Genomic DNA, 17,876 nt, shown 5'->3' on the forward strand with positions numbered 1-17,876 from the left:
TTTATTTTGTTTCAATTTTGTCCTAAAAAAATTTTATTTGCATCAAATATATCCTTAACGGCTAAATTTTAAAAAATTTAAGACCAATTCAACAATAATTTCATAAAAACAACTCTCAACACAAACAAATCAAGCATAATTTTTATGTATTATTATTAGATTGGTCTTAAATTTTTAAAAAATTTAGTTGTTGAAAATATATTTGATACAAATAAAAAACTTCTAAACAAAATTAAAACAAAATAAAATTTATAAATATTTTTAAAACTTTTATCATATTTTAAAAATAAAAAATATACTTCTCCCAAAAAAATTAGCCAATAAGCTACGGCTCTCAATTATTTTTTCTAACAAAAGGTCCATCATTCTCTCTCCGACATATCTACGACTACTACAAACTACAAAGTACAAACACAGAGCATTCGGAAAAGATAAATAAATTTTACTGTAATCTTTTGCACACTCAAATTTTCATTCTCTATTTTCAAATTAAATTAAGTGTTCATAATTTTAGATATAAAAACATATTTCTTAAACTAAATAAATAATTCAAGTATTGAAAATTGGAAAAGATTCTACGCACAGCGGAGACCCGTCCGGTGGTTTCATGGAAAAAGCAACATAAAAATGGATGCCATGCTTTTCCGTGATAGTTGACAGTTGACACCGTTGGAGGTTTATATACAGAAGGAAAATAGAATTCCTACGGGCCTTACTGCGAGCAAACTATCATGTTCCAGAGCCTTTTAGCCCTTCTTACGATTTTGTTGATCTTCCCGGCTATAAAAGACTCTAGAAAGAACGGAGACGGAGTTTTTGGAACAGAGCTATGTGTAACTAATTCGGGTGTACTTTCTGAGTGAAATAAATCCATGCCAGATGTTCCATTACTCTTCCGTAGATAAAAACTTCTACTACCTACATCCCCGATCAGTTCTGATTTGTCCAAACCTACCAAGCAACAAAGTCAACTAAAACTCTGTCAAATCCACTGTATAATAATAAGCTACCGCGTTTAATTTGCCAATTCTATAATATATGTAATTTTATATTATAGAATTATATGTTCGGCTAATAATATTATATTATTTAAATTTTGTTAGATAAATAATAATTTTTATAAATAATATAAATAATAAATTTTAAAATTAGTTTAATAAAATAAAAATACACTACACTTCAAATTATTTACTTAAATTTTAATATTAGAATAATCATTTTAATAAATTGAACATCTAATATATCAATTATTATTTTTATTATCAATCTATATTTTTTCTGATAATAAATTGGCTAATAATATATTAATACTCTGTATTTTTTCTTTTCCTTATTATTAGTATTATTAATCAGTGACTTACTTTGGAGACTGAAATGGGATTGATGCAATTGGAATGTTGATGAAGGTGCATCAAGGTCGAGGCTGGGGCTCCTGCCTTCTTCTCTATATATATCGATCACGCGCTTTATTGTGTCATCCACACTGGATCCCAATTTCACCATGGTTCTCACTGGCCCTGGACTTCCTTCAACCGTTACATTAACCACCACCTTAGCTTCCTTCTCATACCTCTGACGTAACTAAAATCAATATAATTATCCACTATTATAATTGTAATTATCACATAACAAACTAGAATCTGATGATCGATCTGGAACAATAATCACAAACGAAACGGTTATATCAAAAGCTGCAGCAGATTGGCGAGAAATTAAAGCTGAAAGCATTCATTTAGAACAAATATACCTTGTTAGGTACAAGGATTGGAGAGGAAGCAAAGAGAGAAGGGGAAGAAACGAAGGCTTCGGAGAAGGTTTGAGGGCGGAAAAGGCTCCCTTCGCTCTTCAACTCATATTCGAAGAAATCGTCTCTACCTCTCGAGAGAAGCAGAGGCGCCGATGAGCAGCGCTTCAAGATCTTGAGATCAGGCCTCGACTTATTTTTGGACCTCCGACGAGACGACGGAGATGGCGACGGCGAGGGATGCGGCGGTTTGATTCTCCGGGATCGGATCGCCGGCGATCGTCGGCGCGAACTGCTCCGCAACATGCAAGGGGACTTGTTAATGAGTTGGTTCCTGAGTAATATAAAAATGTAAAATCAGTTTTCAAGAACTGTTTTTGTGATTTATATACAAAGTAGGGGAGCTAGAATATGAGAATGGTAGTTAAGTTGAGGGCGTGGGTTGCGTGTGTGGAGGGAACTTATGCCAGGCAGGAATAACCGTCAAGCTCTTTATTATTTTTTTCAATTTTACTAATACTTCACTTTGAATTTGAAGGCAGGGCAGGCACTGCTAAGCTATTTGGTGGGTCTTGTACTCTTGTTCTTGCGTGGGTCCTACACTCCTTTTGTTCGCCTTTAGGGATGCATGGATGCCTTTCATATAGTTTCCTTCGTTCGTTTCCTCTCTCCTTTTTCCTAAAAGTTAACCAAATACGACTCACACCGTGACCGTCCACCCCTTAATATTCTTTTCTTATTACTTAGGTCAATTCCTTTATTATGTGAAACAGAAGCGGATTAAATAATGTTCTCTCATTTTGGTGATGTATGGTCTTGGAAAATGAATCAAGGAATAAATACAGTGAAAATATTGTAATGAATTTCACAGTTCACTGAAAAAGATTAAACATAAACTTTGATTGGGTTTCTTAGGCGGTACGGGCAAGAAGATGACGCTCAAATATTTACTATTCTGGAATAATGAATGAGTCGCCAACCTGTTGACAGGCTTCCTACTGCGGCAAAACAATTACTACTAAAAACACTGGTTCCCTTAGATTTTTTTTTTGGTCAGGCTGGTTCCCTTAGTTTGAAGATAATAATGATGCAGACAAACACTAGGAGACTAATTCCTAGCTAAGAGGATCCCAGGAACCAAACAAACGTTTTTTTTTTCCAAGGATATCCACTGCTGACTAATATCTTCGCTGTGGATCATCTGCCAATACTTTTCTATGCCCAATGAGCAAATGGCTTGCTAAAAGCCTAAGGATCTAAGAAACCCAGCGAACCATGAAATTTTAGGACTGGGTCAATATGTTGTTTCTTTTTATGCTCTGCAATCCATATGGATCCAACTATAACTTCTTTACGTTCGTTGCCAAATGAATAAGCCCAAAGACTAATAAGCTTAAAAGCCCGGTTTGTTTCCTCAAACGTCTCAACTCTATCATATAGCATTTCTTTTCTGTACAAACTACTCTGGGCTGACCATACCGCCCAACAACAAAAAAAGAGTACAAGTAATGATAGTCATATAGCATCCCATTGTCATGGCAATTATAAAATGCTAACTGAATGTGGCTACAAGTATCTACTGACTACTTGCTTTTAATTAATGAAATTAACTAAAAGATCATACTGATTATTTCAATGAAAAGAATGATAATTTTCACTAAAAGTTTTCTTTTTGTTGTTTCGTTAACAAGTGTTATTAGGAAAAAGTAAAAACATTAGTAAAATGTAAAAACAATCACATACTCTACTTTCATTCCCCTCCTCTTATTACCTTTGCAAAAAAAAAGAGTGTAATTTTCTACTATTTTAAAAATTACACAGATGACCATTGTCAAATTTATGTATAATAACATTTCAGGTAACATCTTATTCGAACTTCTAAGAGATTTTTTATCATGTGTTTCTTGGTCTTGCTCTTTGTATTTTCCTCCTTACACTTTATTCCTACCCAGATACACAAGCAATCTTCAGAATAGAATATATTAATCATCTTAAATTATATTATTAATATAATTTTTATTAAGCCCGTCTAGCTCAGTCGGTAGAGCGCAAGGCTCTTAACCTTGTGGTCATGGGTTCGAGCCCCACGGTGGGCGAAGTAATTTTTTCCTATTTCCTACTCTATGTCAATGTCACCCCCCAATTCTTGCTTTTCATTCAACCACTTTTATAAAGTCGGGGGGAAATTGTAAATGAGCTTTTTGTATCTCATTGTTGGTCTCAGCCTTTAAGGCTTTCTTTTTGAAGGCATCACTGGAAATATATTTCTCAATCCTTGGCCATACACGTGGATAGGATTCCTTGGTAAATGGTATTGGTAATGATAGGGCCCGGGCTTTTCCTTTCGGTAGGCGACCAGACCTCTGTTCCTCACCCAACGTACAACCATTCTTCCCTTTTCTTATCCATTTTTGGTATTTCGGATGGATAATAATGGAAGCCAAATATATGTATGTATGTGTATCCTTGCCACTTTTTCTCCATTTTCTTTGCCAAACACAGGAATATAATGAAACTGGGACTGGAAAACCTTCCAACCTTCTTATGGATGCCGATATAGTATATAAAGGGATTTTTTATTGCCACTATCCCTATATATATAGTTGTAGTTGTACTTACTAGAATATAAATTAGAGGTTGTTATGATCTTTGTGTGTTTATCAATCATCAGTGTTCTCACTTCTCAGCGCTCTTCTATTTTACTCCTATTCATTATCTCAAAGCGGGTACGGTACACTCTTTTAATAAGTGTTAGATGCAATATTTAGATAGAGTAGTCGGTACATGAATAATTATAATAATTTATATGGGTTTAGTTTATAATAAATTCAACGAAGAATTAGAGATATAATAAAACAATAATTGACGTCTCAGGTAGTCTCTCATAATCTCATGGACTCAATCTAATTACTCGTTGGTCCCCATCATCAATGTTCTGGATCCGTACCTGCTTTTGCAAATGCATATGGATGGAGAGGGCTTTGATGGAAGTATCAATGATTTCATCAATCAGGAATAGCTACATTACCTTTGGAGCTTGTGTTATTATTGACCTTTAATTTATTTAAAACTTCTTAGACTATATATATATAAAAAATTTTTTAGGCTTAATTTAAGTGATTATTCATGAACTAAGCCGAGAAGCCACTCAGATACATTACGGACTGTTTTTACGCTAGCACTGCTATCCTTTTTTCACAAACTTTTCCTTGGTTTAAATCATAAATGTTTATATTATGGACCGCATCACCGTATGGTCAACAAAATAAGGAGCAGGATTACATAAGCGTGAATTGGATGGACCAAATCCAAACAAATAGTTTTAACTAAAATTAATAAAGAATTTTATTGAATACTTAAGAATGGGAAAGAAGGTAACAATTAGAATTTTGTGGGCAAAAAATAAAATATAAAAAATAAACAATAGTCGCTACTGGTCCTCCATCTAACACCACTATAATAGTGTGTACTACTACATGTATGTATGTTCATATTATTATTCGTTTATAATGCGCAAATATAAAGTGATGGTGGGTTTGGTGATTTTGTACGTGGTATAACAATATATTAATTATTCTCTACTTGATTTACATACTGTTTGTTGTATTTTATTCTTTATTTTTTTCCGTAGGACTTTGATTCCTAAAGCGATAATGCATTCATGACTAATTGACTTTATACAAAGAAATGGCCTATTATCCCCGTAATGATCTCTATGGGCCAGTATTGCCCTTTCCTTTCTGTGTGTGATATCTTCAATCTAGCGTTGTCGCATCTCAATGTTTCAATGCTAAACCACATGTGTATGTATGGATGTAAAACCCCTTTAGGTAATGTTTCTCTAATTGAAAAAAAAAAAAGTTTATAGAACAACACTTCATTATGTGTATTATTCTTACAATCATATCTTTTTCTTTGTTACTACATTTTTTTTACAACTGTAGTTTTAAGAATCCGATGTTGGATCCAAAAAGATTGAAATTGCTATGATGGTTATATAAGAGAATAATCAACTTCGCGTAAACACAAAACAAATAGTGTAATAGTAATTTGAGAACGCTATATGCATCTCAACTCTCTCAACTCTCAAGTACTTCATGTGTTTGACAATGGAACCAGTAGTAGGTTGCATATTTAATTTCACTCGGCACCGAACAAACAAGGAATATGAATTTCCTGTATGCATTAACGGCAATAGTAAACATTGCATGTCTTTATTTGAATGACCCAATGTCCTTTTGTTAATTAAGGTTATTCAATTTTAAACTTTTATTGATTTCGTTAAATAAATTAGTTTTTAATTATATTAAATTATTCGTCTAAATAAAAAGTTAATCTAAAAATATTAAAAAAATTGAAAGACTGATATTTTTTATTAAATAATAATAAAAATTAAAATATTAAAAAAATCTTGAAAATCGATCTAGAATATATTACTCGAAAAATATGTAATTTGTAAAGAAGATATCCGTGCTAACGGCAATTCCTTGTTAAATTATTCCACATTTATATCATTTTTAATCTCATATATAACCTTTTCCCATCCCCTTTCATCAGCACATTAAAATTGGGTAATTCATTCAGTACTTGAGTAATGCAGTTGACTTATTATTAATTAAAATGACAACTTACTAATTATGCCCGATTTGTTAATCTCATTGTTAAGTCCTTAAATTTTGATTAATCTAAATAAATAATATTATTGAACATCCAATAACCAATATTATTGCAATACTGATTTAAGAATTTGATTAAAGACGGTTAAGAAAGTAAATAAAACTTTTAATTTTTTCGATACATTAAATATATAAAACCTTTAAAATTTTATATTTACTTTATATATTCAGTAAAACATTTTATATAAAATATTCTTTACTAATTCTATAAAGACCTTGTTAACAGGGACGGGTCTTTTAGGAACAATGGTGCCTCCTCAAGTATTTTATAAAAATATTAGTAATATATCATTATTATAGATTATAAATAGTTCATTTGAGAAAGGTTAAGATTCAAGGGAAAAAAAATATGTTACAACATCAACCTTTCATGATAATTTTACTATTCTAATTGTATCGTATCTCTTATACGTCGGAAAAAAAATGGGTTATACCTTGGTAAGATAAAATAAAATTTAAATTAAATCAAACTCTTTATTATAACCGACTCTTTTCCAAAAATCTCGCAACTAATCAGTGACAACTAACAGACTAACGAATGATTCAAACATTAAAGGTTATAAATCAAGGAAAAACCCTCCACAATACAGAAGCAGACAACTAACAATACCATCACCGATATTATACTCGTTTCTGTTAAAATTTTTTACTGATTTGAACGTCAGAGTCTTTTTTATATGTACCACGCTTAGGTTCGAATTCACGAGAGTACTTTGCTTCCAAGCTGAGCCACTGTAGTTCTAGAAAGAATGAAGTTGACCTATAGCTCGAAAAGGAGTATCCTTGCCAAATAGAACACGCGGTAAATAAGATAAGACACGTCTCGAGGTCTACGTATTGTGTTTGTACACATGTTATGACATGTAGTTTAAGACATGTCACGAGGTCTACATATTGTGTTTGCACATGTGTTATGACATGTAGCTTATCTCGTTTACAATGTAAACGAGATAAGGCTTAGATGCGCATATATAAGGAACTTGTTCACAGTGCCTCAAGTGTCACGTTCCTTCCCCCTTAACCTTCATTTCTCCCTTTGTCAGATGTTTTCTTGATATTTTTTAGATACTTAGACGTTATGGCGTGCACAGATGCACGGGACAATGACGTCAGCTGCCTGAATGCGACTTAGTACATTGCGGGAGCGATCGACTTCCAGGTTAGTGTTGTTGTTTTTCTCTTTTAAATAAATAAGCATATAATTATAGTTATGGTACTTTTATAGATTTAGTGTTTATACATGAGTATAATGGATTATGTTTTGGCAACATAAAATAGGTTAGTTGGCATGTTATTAACATTTGTTAGGTGTGGAATGTATTCTTACACTACAACAAAGGCGGAGGATAGTGGCCAAAAATTGTTGGCCGTTAATCCAACTGCCGCAGCTAACGAAAATACCAGCTCTTGTCACTTTGCCGCCGTAACTTCTGCTTGAAGAACCGGCTACTGCATGAAGAACCGCCGGTAATCAAGATCTTTATCCTAATTTATAACTTAGTTATTCAATCTTATTTTATCTAATAACCAACAATTTTCTCCACAGCTGTAGCTCTAAAAACCCGCAAAAACATATTGGAAGCACTCGAAACTCTAAAGTCGCTGCTCCACAGTGCGCCACTGCTTCCCATCCATCATCCTCTCTCCGGCGTCGACCTTTCGTGCCTCCTCCATAGTGCATGAAACCCCTGCTCTATCCACCACAGTGTGTGAGAAATCCTTAAGATCTGCTCTACACTTCGCGTTTGTGTGGTTGTGGAGTAGCGCGGCTGCCATCCGTCCTTATCTACCCAACGTCGACTTTTCACCTCTCCTCCACAGTCTGTGAAACCCCTACTTCCCCCTCTACGGTGCACGAAATTCCTAATCTCTTCTCCACTTACTTTCATCACATTCTTTGATGAACAGGCACGGGTGCGGGATTTTATAACCCACAAACTAACCAGCAAGTGCACCGGGTCATACCAAGTAATACCTCAGGTGAGTGAGGGTCGATTCCACGATGATTGATGGACCAAGCAACAATGGTTAAATGATTAGCTTAGTTAGGAAAGCAGAAAATGGTTTTGAGATGTTCAAAATGTTTAAATTGAAAACATCAGAAGGCAGACACACAAGTAAATAAATTGAAAATAAAATATCGGAGAAATAGTTAAGGCTTCAGAGTTATCTATTTTTCCGGATTAACTTTTCTTACTAACTATTTTAATCATGTAGGATTTAATTTATGGCAAACTATATGTGACTAGACCCTAATTCCTTAGACCTTTCTAGTCTCCTCTAGAATTCATCGACTGTCAATGTCTTGGTCAATTAATTTCAATTAGAGGGTGAAGTTCAAATTCCAGTTTATATGCCACAAAAATTCTAATTTCCCAAAAATAAGAGGATTATATGTCACGTATCCTGTTAAATCCAAATAATTAAAATTTAGGAGAATATGTTTTCAAGCTGTTGTTCAAGTAAAGAGCTTTTCCAAGTTTTACAAGAACTCAAATAGAAAGAGGGTCATACTTCTGTTCCACCCAAATTCATAAGATAAAGAGCGAAAATAATTCTTAAATTATAAATCCACACATGAATTAAAATAGAAAAAACCATAAAATCAATCCATACAAATAGACAGAGCTCCTAACCTTAACAATGGAGGTTTAGTTGCTCATGGAATGCATAATGTAAATTAGTATAGAATTCCCTAATGGAATCCCCCCTAATGGAACCTCCTCAATAGAAGAGAAGTCTTTCCTTTTTATAACTAATCCTAATTAATTTAAAATCTAATTTCTAAAATTAAAATAATATCTTTTCATATTTTAAAATCAAATTTGAATTTAAATCAGAATTAACTAACTACTCCGCGTCTTGTAACATGGGGACCACTTGACTTCACTGGATCCGCGCCTAACTTGGGTGCTAAAATGGGGCCCAGAAATCACCCCCCAGCGTTTTCTGCTCGTGGCGCATGTCACGCATACGTGTCAATCACGCGTACGCGTCGATGGTCTTTTTCCGCAAGTCACGCGCACGCGTCGCTGTGCAATTCTTCAAATCATGCGTACGCGTCAGTCACGCACACGCGTCACCATGGAAAGCTCCAAATCACGCGCACGCGTCAGTCACGCGTACGCGTCGCTCCTCGATGCCATCTCCTTTGATTCTTGTGCTGTAGAAACTCCATCAAATCCAGCCGAATGCTACCTAAAATAAACAAAATTGCACAAGACTCAAAGTAGCATCCATATTGGATAAAAGATAATTAATTCTTTACTAAACTCAATAAATTAGATGCAAATTCACTTGGAAAAGATAGGAAAGATGTTCACGCATCAGGCACCATGTTGTGGAACCCATATTTGGAATTTTTCAATTATTACTTGTGAACACAATAAACATTGCTGATAATAAAACTAATTGAAACCTGTAGTTAATAGTATATTGCAAGTAGCATTCCATTCCATTCCTATAATGCATTTTAATTTAAAGGTTTAACCTCTCCTCAGTCCTCTGTCTATGATCTTTCTACTTTCTTCCTAAACCTTTAGTTCGTTCTTCACCATTGCTCTTTCTTTCTTGTTTTCACTCTTGATCACTTACAAAGTTTGAATCCTTTTTTTCTCAAAATTTGGCTATTTTTTCTATATCTTCTATTAGTTGGGTTTAATTGTGGCTTTTTAGAGGTAGGGATTTAAATGTACATTTACTTGGATTTATTGTATACTTTGTAATTTCTTTTTGTCTCTCATATTCTCATTAATGGATTGCTAAAGTGAAGACTCTGTCTTCAAATCGATAATACACATATGATATAGATATTTTGTATGCTTTTGGTTTGTGAGTAATTTTATGTAATTTCAATTATCACTTTATACTAGGTTCCTAACCTTTTGCTAGTGTTTGCCTTTATTTACTGTTGGTAATTCATACACTATGGCTTAGTGAGTTAGGTGTCAAGTAGGCAAAAGTGAAACTGTGTCCTTTTTTTTCCTTGTTAACTTGATATTCAGTTTTTACGTTTTGGTTTTGGATCTTAAGTATGTTGATTGCTTCTTTATAACTTATTCTGGACACTGTGGGTTTTCCTTGATTATGTTGTTCTTGATCTTATCTACTGAACTGATTAAATTTGAAGGCAAGCAAAGGATAAAGATACCTAAGAAGCGTTTGGACAATAAAAGTCCCAAGATACAACTTCTAGCACTTTTTATTAGTATTTCTCTTCTATAGGGTTGTGATACCCGTTTACTCCACCTTTAAGGCTATTGAGAGTAAAGACGAAAATGATAAGCACAAGTGGTTATTGTATTGGGCAGGTTCCTAATTTTCCTTCCTTCTCAATGAATACAAAATTGCTTACATTGATCCCTGTCATATACTTGTCCTGAAATCTTGTAATTGTTAGTGCTTATAAGTTATAATAATTAGTTGTGTTTGTATCATTCGAATTTGATTGACAATGTTGGAAGAATTCCCAACTGAGCGGAAATAACTTTTGATAATCATCTGTGCAAGTTTAAGTTTTTAGTCCTTTTGGGTTGCCTAGTTGAACTTGCTATTCTGCATATTTTATTTTTTATTTATATTTTTTGTAAGAGTTCGTTGAGTTAATGGTTTAATCTGTAAAATGGGTATATTAACAATGATCTCTCTTATGGTTTTCCAGCTTATGGATGTTTTAGTGAAGCAGAAATATTTGCAAAAAAGTTACTTTCCTAGTACGGTCGAGTCATCATTATCTCCACATGTTTATTTTATTTGTCTATGTTAACTGTAATGATTCATCTTTTTTTTTCTTCTAGAAAACTTTCCTAAGTATTTATTTCAGGTCTTCATAGTTAAAGTAGCTAGTTCTATGTTTTTTTGTTATTTACTTCCAATGTTTTCTTCTTGTGATCTTCCACAATTAATGCTCTCCTGATGCCTCGAACCAATTACATTGAGAATTTCTATCTTGCTTTGATTGTTTTGCTTTTATATTTAACATTTTGCTTGGATTATTCTGGGATCTAAGTGTTTGCTTATCATATTTAATCAGGTTCCCACTCTATTACCACATGAAGTTTGCATTTCTTGTTTGGCTACAACTTTCTACTATTAATGTAAGCTTAATCAAACGTCTGTACATTACTGCTTTCCTTGCTGTGTTTTCAGAAAATTTGCTTCATTAGTTAGTTAGTTAGTTAGTTAATACTATCTTTTTAGCTCTTGAGCAGGATATATTATATTATGATATTTTACTTCTCTTTTAGTTGTCCTTGTCTACGGGATAACATTTCCAGTACATTGGGTAGTAGTAAATTAACAAAACTATATGGTGCTTGTTGAACAGGATGCAAAACAACTCTATACTGATCATTTGCGTTCATTCTTGTTGAGGCAGCAAGCTAGACTTGATCAAGTTGTCGATGTTGTGTATGGTGAAATGGTAAAAATCTATTTGCTAATTTTGTTATCATTTGAATTTAAAAATGCATGATTTCTTTTATGTTCTTTTGAAAAGAAAAATATGTTTTCCCCTTCCTTTCCACATAGTAAATTTGTCATTGCACACTGACAAACCCCAATTTGACGGTTTGTTTTGCATTGAATTTAGAGTATTTTGATAACCTTTTGTCACATTTAGCCTAGGAATTAGCATGGTTTTGTTATCTCTCCCATATTTGTGCTTAAGTGTAAAAACATGCTTTTTAAGCCTTATTTTGATGAATTCTAGTTCCTCTTTGATTCCATAAGATGCCTTGATGTGTTTGCTAGTAATTCCAGGATTGAAATAGGCTAGGCATGGATCAAAGAAAGCAAGGAAGGAAGCATGCAAGTGGAGAGAAGCACAAAAAGCCAAAGAATTGATTTCGGCCAAGCACGCGTACGCGCACAAGGCGCTCTCGCGCACATTGCGATACAGGCCAAGGACGCGCACGCGTACCGTGCGCGCACGCGTCGTAGCCCGCACGTGATTCTTTTATTACAACACGTGTCTGGCGATTTTGGAAGGTTTTAGCAACCAACTTTGGCGCCAAAATGCATATAAGAGCCAAGGATTGAAGGGGATTAACACACATTCACATCCATAGACTAATTTTAGATCCTTAGGTAGATATTTTTAGTTAGTTACATTTGTAGAGGGAGACACTCCAACTTCTCTCTAGGATTCATCTTCATTTTCTAAATTCTCAACCATTCCTTGGTGAGATCTATTGCCACTCTCAATTTACTTTGTTCATGTTGTAGATCCTCATCTCTAATCTCAATTAGTGTTGTAATTGTTTAATTCTTGTAGATCTTAGGTTTAACTTTGTTGTTTTGGATTCTATTGATTCATTGAAGATCTCATTTTCATTGTTGTTCATTGTGATTGTTGTTAATCTCTTGTGTTGAATTGCTTTAATTCTAAATCTCTTCTCAATTTTACTATGTCTTTCATTCTTGCTCTCCAAGTGTTTGAGAAAATGCCAACTTTAGATATGGAGTAGCATTCCCTCACTTGGCCTAGTGGTTGAGTCATTGGAGACACTTGAATAATGGATGTCAATTGTTGATTAAGAATTGAGGATTGCTAATTGACTTAGAGTGCACTAAAGCTAGACTTCCCAAGGGTAAGGCTAGGACTTGTGACTTGAGTTAATTACTTTTACTTGACTTTCCTCTATAATTAGGGGTTAACTAAGTAAAGCAATACTCCTTTGTCATCACAATTGAAGGAAGCTATAGTGATGGAACTTCCAATGTTCAACCTTGGCCAAGGCTTTTAATATAGATTGATTGTTGTTTTCTTTTATTAGCACTCTTATGCCACACTCTTCAAGCCACAAAAGACCACTTAACCAATAACATGCATCCTTGTAGCATTCCTAGGGAAGAACGACTCGGGACTAATACTCTCGGTTATAGATTGTAGATTTGTTTGATGATGGATTTTGCGTCGGTTTAGACTATACTACGATTGATTACTTGATAATTTCTATACCAGCAAAAATTCATTCATCAAAATGGCGCCGCTGCCGGGGAATGCGCATGAGTGCCATGTTTTTGGTTAATGTAAATATGTGAATATTGTGAATATGTTTGTCTTTTGTTTGTTTGTTAGTTTTTGTTAGTTTTAAGATCTCTATTGGTTTTGTTCCTATTTGCCACTATGAATTCTCATCCTTGTGGTTTTGGATATAACTATGACTATGTTGTAGGCGATGAAAACTTGAATGATGGCTCACATTATGGGAGAGATGAACTCTTAGGAGGGGAGCCATATCCATATGAGCAATCATCATGGCAACCTTCCCCTTCAAGTTACTATGATGGTAATCCTTCCTATAATGCATATCATTCCTATGAATATGATGATTCTTATCATGGTTATACCTCTCAACCACCACCATTCTATGCACCATATTCTCAACCCACATCTTATTTCCACCAATTGCCTACATATGATCCAAATCTATATCCCCCCTATGCATACCCTTGTGACGATTATGAACAAGCAACCCTTGAATCACCACCACTCCAACATTTTTACCCTCCAACCCAAGTCCCCATAAATGATACACTTGGTATCATTCTTCAAGAGCAAGAAGAGCTCCAAACCGCCTTCACTAGTTTCACCTCTACCCTCCAAGAATTTACGTCCCGCATAATCCCACCCTCCACTAATAACCAAAATAACTTCCCACCTCAAAGCTTTGATGAATCTCCTTTCCAACCATATCATGATTTCCCCTCTCCGCCACAAACCTCCATGGAAGCATATCAATGTCCATTAATCCAAGAGCAATATGATCCTACTTATGTTAGTAAAGCAGAACAAGAATTAAGGGATCGTTTCAAGGAAGAAATGGATCGACTTCAAGCAACCATCCGTCAAAAGATAGATTCTTGGGATTCATATCACAAGCGAAATGAGTTCACGGATGATTGTGAGAAAGCAACCAAAGAGGGAGGTACGAGGGAGACTTTAGAGTCTCAAGTAGAGCACAAGGAAATGGAGTGTGTGTTGCAACAAACGGAGGAAATGAAGATTGTTGAAGATAAAGAGGTGGAAGAAGACCTAGAGGAGGTTGAACAAGAAGGAAGTTCCATCCACGAAAATAACTCTACATCAAGTGACAATGGTGATCTTGTTGAAGCTTCCCCCTTCGAATGTGAAACCAATGTTGAGGAGGGTGCGCAACCTCCAACACATAACTTGATCAATGATAAAGGTTTGAAGGAAGTTAGCAAACAAGAAGAATTTAAAAAGAGTTATCAAAAGATGAAAATCATCATGGAGGAGCCAAAGGAAGTGGAACCCACAATGTCAAGATCATTGAATATCTTCCTTGCTAAGTCGCCGTCCCAATCACAAATTGAGTGGGTAATCATCTCATCCTTTAATTTTCTTGGCCCATATCAATATGCGTTGTTAGAAACGGACGGTCAACTTAGAACTCTTTGTGGGCTAGAGAGTAAGAACGGATTAGATGTTGGTGGACAATGTGAATCAAGGTGCATAAAGGATGGGAGATCAAACTTTGAGTTTCAAAGGTTGAGTGAAGCCAAATTCAATGGGTTTGAGATGATGAGTACGAGTTACAAGGAGAATTCAATAAGTTTGTCACCCTATTGGAAGCATGAAGATCAAGAAGAAAAGTGGTTGACAAACAAAGTATGGGACCCCGGAACATACATAGATCACTATCAACTTAGGGGCCTTGTTACTTGCTTAGGCCCCCTTGAAAGCCTTGTACGTTTAAACTGGGATCCCGGAGGCTATTGGAAGAGCAAACATTGGTGGGGATTCGAAGAAGAGTTTAAGCATAAGCCACCCTAGCAAGGACCCCACCAAATGTCCAACTTAAGGACTTTAACTAAAAGTGCTAGGTGGGAGACACCCCACCATGGTAAACTCTTTCCACTCCCTTCTAATTTTGTTCAATAAATGATTTGAGTTACCATTGTAGGTAGTTTTTCATTTCATAATTAGCTTGTTTGTGTACATTAGTTGCTAGCATATTAACATGTATGTTGTGCTTAGCAGAAACAGAATAAACCTCAAAACCAACTTGCATTTTAGAAAGTGTGTGGTTTTGACTAAATAAGGAGTTGTAGGCACCATGGGGAGTCTTTGGGCAATTTAGAGCTTTCAGGCATTTTCTTATTCAAAAAAAAAAGGGGGTGGACGCGCGCGCACCATGTACGCGCACGCGTCCCTCTGCGGATGCAACATCGCCACATATCCGAGAGTTGGGCCTCCCTTGGGCAACATTACGCCTTGAGCCCAACACGACCCACGCGGACGCGCACTACGTGCGTGCGCGCCGTTTATGAGAACATGGAAGTTCGCGCGGACGCGCACCTGACGCGTCTGCGCCGATTTGCTGCTGCAAATGATTGAGCCAAACCCCAGAGAGTTGAGCCATTTCTGGGCTAGCTTTAGGCCCCAGGCCCAACTCGATCTGCGCCAGCGCACGCATCGCGCTAGTGCGCCATATCACAATTCGTCCATGTACGCGGACGCGCACTTACCGCGCGCGCGTCCTTGCGTGCTGCCACCAATCTAGGCCACGGACCCGAGAGTTGGGCATGCCTCAAGCCCATTCAAGCCTCAGGCCCAATCTAATGTACGCGTGCGCGCACTGTACGCGCACGCGCCCTTGCCTATTCTGCCATCCCATGCGAGAGCGCACCGCACGCTCACGCGTGGATCTCCATTCTTCTCAATGCACGCGGACGCGTACATGCCGCGTGTGCGCAGATCTGATGGCGCGACTCCCAGGCCATTCTCCAGAGAGTTAGGCCTGAGTTGGGCCAACTCTAAGCCCCTAGCCCAACCCCATGCACGCGTGCGCGCACTGTACGCGCATGCGTCCTTTCCCATTTTGCTCATCCACGCTTAAGCGCGCTGTACGCGCACGCGTAGGCCCCAAGTTTTCTCAATGGACGCGGACGCGCAAGGTGCGCGCTCGCGCCGATTCAAAAAAATGGGAACCCTAAGACGCGAAGAGCGTTGCGCCGCAGCGCACTTCCTTCTTCTCCCTCCCCATTTTCTTTTTCTTCTTCCTCCCCTCCATAATCGCCGCTGCTCAGCCGACCACCACCGCACGGCCAACCCCAATCGCCCACGTTCTCTCTCTCTCGTCCATCCACCCCCGCCCGAACACCAACCACCACCGCGCCACCATCTCCGCCGCCACACCATTATCATCGTCGGCGACTCTCCCGTCCTCCCTCATCACCACCCAACCTCTTTCTCCCTCTCAACCACCCAGTTTATCTCGGCGGCCGCGGCAACTACCGCCGCCTCTCCTCTGCCATAATCGCCACCGTTCACGGCGGCGCGACTGCTGATTCTGTTGCCCCACTCCCCATTTTCCCTTCCATTATTAGTTTCCCTGCTCCCAGGTTCCTGCTCCATTTCTGTTATATGTTTTTCTGTTTTTCCTTTTTACTATTCGTTTATGTTAATTTCTGTAATTGCATGTTAGTTAGTTTAAATTCAAATTTTGTATGTTAGGTTAGATAGATATAATTGCGGTTAGGTAGCTAGGGCTGGATAGAGGATTCTAGGCCTGATAATTGCTCCGTATGTGCATATTTGCTGCTTGCTTCGTTAGGTACTGTATGTTGGTTTTGGGCTGCTATTTCATGCGATATGTGTTGCTCGATAATATTTGTTTACTGCTGTGCGTAATTGATGTTGTTTTCTATGCTAATTGTGCTCTTTTGTTATCCGGGAACGTCCAATTTTAAGCCGGAATGCTGCCCGATTTTCAAGGAAATTAGTTTCATTTTGGGTCTTTATTTCGATTTTGGGCAAATTTCCGTCTTCTTTTTGATTTCCCGGATTTGCATCAATCATCGTGAACATGAACTACAACTCTCTTTTCATTGCGCCAAATATCATCATATCACTAATCCACTTCTTTAACTCACTAATTTCTTTAACCTTTTAACTTCCACTCACCTTTAATCATCTTTAACTATTCTTTCAAAAATATGATGATATTATTGCTTTTTGAATATGAGTTGTTGACTTTAATGAAGCTTGCATTCTTGGTTTACTTGTTCACCCTTGCATGATTTTTTTGCAACATCATGATTGTTTTTGCCAATTGTATCCTGAACATGCCTTCTTTGTTACATGCTAAATGTCTTATATATTCAATCATATTTTTCAGGATGGCGGATAAAGGCAAAGCCATAGCCACTGCTTCTAAGAAGAGAAAACACTCTACCCCCTCCATTCCTTCCATCTACAAGCACTATGCTAAGAATCCATTGAATGATGAGGAAAAAGAAAATCAGCAGTTGCCTTCTACCAATCCAGACAAATTCCCCAATCTCTACTGTGAGATTCGGTTTTCTAGATATCGAACAACGAAGCTGAATATTGAGAAGAAGTTGCTCCTGCCTAATGATGTGAGACGGTCCATTACCGGTCGGATCCTTGAGTTAGGCATTGACTTTGTTGACCGGGATTTGGGTGA

General features: G+C 36.7%; 1 protein-coding gene, 1 non-coding gene and 1 pseudogene across 3 annotated transcripts; 2 read left to right on the top strand and 1 right to left on the bottom strand.

Moving 5' to 3' along the window:
* Positions 1-283: 283 nt before the first annotated feature.
* On the bottom strand, positions 284-2,272 carry LOC130979484 (uncharacterized protein At4g22758). Of its 2 annotated transcripts, none has more exons than XM_057902939.1 (3): positions 1,748-2,272; positions 1,362-1,572; positions 284-951 (listed from the first exon to the last, which is right to left on the bottom strand). In XM_057902939.1, exons 1-3 carry the CDS (start codon positions 2,048-2,050, stop codon positions 713-715), a joined length of 753 nt encoding a protein of 250 aa, XP_057758922.1. In that variant the 5' UTR covers positions 2,051-2,272; the 3' UTR covers positions 284-712. The 2 variants fall into 2 exon arrangements, with proteins under 2 accessions (XP_057758922.1, XP_057758921.1); XM_057902938.1 differs by having other exon boundaries at positions 286-951; positions 1,362-1,581; positions 1,748-2,267.
* Positions 2,273-3,767: 1,495 nt separating this feature from the next.
* Positions 3,768-3,840, top strand: TRNAK-CUU (transfer RNA lysine (anticodon CUU)). The gene has a single exon. It is a non-coding gene; the product is annotated as a tRNA-Lys (tRNA).
* A 3,701-nt stretch (positions 3,841-7,541) lies between these two features.
* LOC130980477 (HVA22-like protein k) lies at positions 7,542-11,893 on the top strand (annotated as a pseudogene).
* The last annotated feature ends 5,983 nt before the right edge of the window (positions 11,894-17,876 follow it).

Source organism: Arachis stenosperma, chromosome 5, assembly GCF_014773155.1.
Source record: "Arachis stenosperma cultivar V10309 chromosome 5, arast.V10309.gnm1.PFL2, whole genome shotgun sequence".
NCBI lineage: Eukaryota > Viridiplantae > Streptophyta > Magnoliopsida > Fabales > Fabaceae > Arachis > Arachis stenosperma.

Coding starts and splice junctions, on each gene's coding strand:
- LOC130979484 (XM_057902938.1), bottom strand. CDS start 2,050: ATGTTGCGGAGCAGTTCGCGCCGACGATCGCCGGCGATCCGATCCCGG. Junction 1,582..1,747: donor CAATCCTTGTACCTAACAAG/GTATATTTGTTC, acceptor TATTGATTTTAG/TTACGTCAGAGGTATGAGAA. Junction 952..1,361: donor ATCCCATTTCAGTCTCCAAA/GTAAGTCACTGA, acceptor GTTGCTTGGTAG/GTTTGGACAAATCAGAACTG.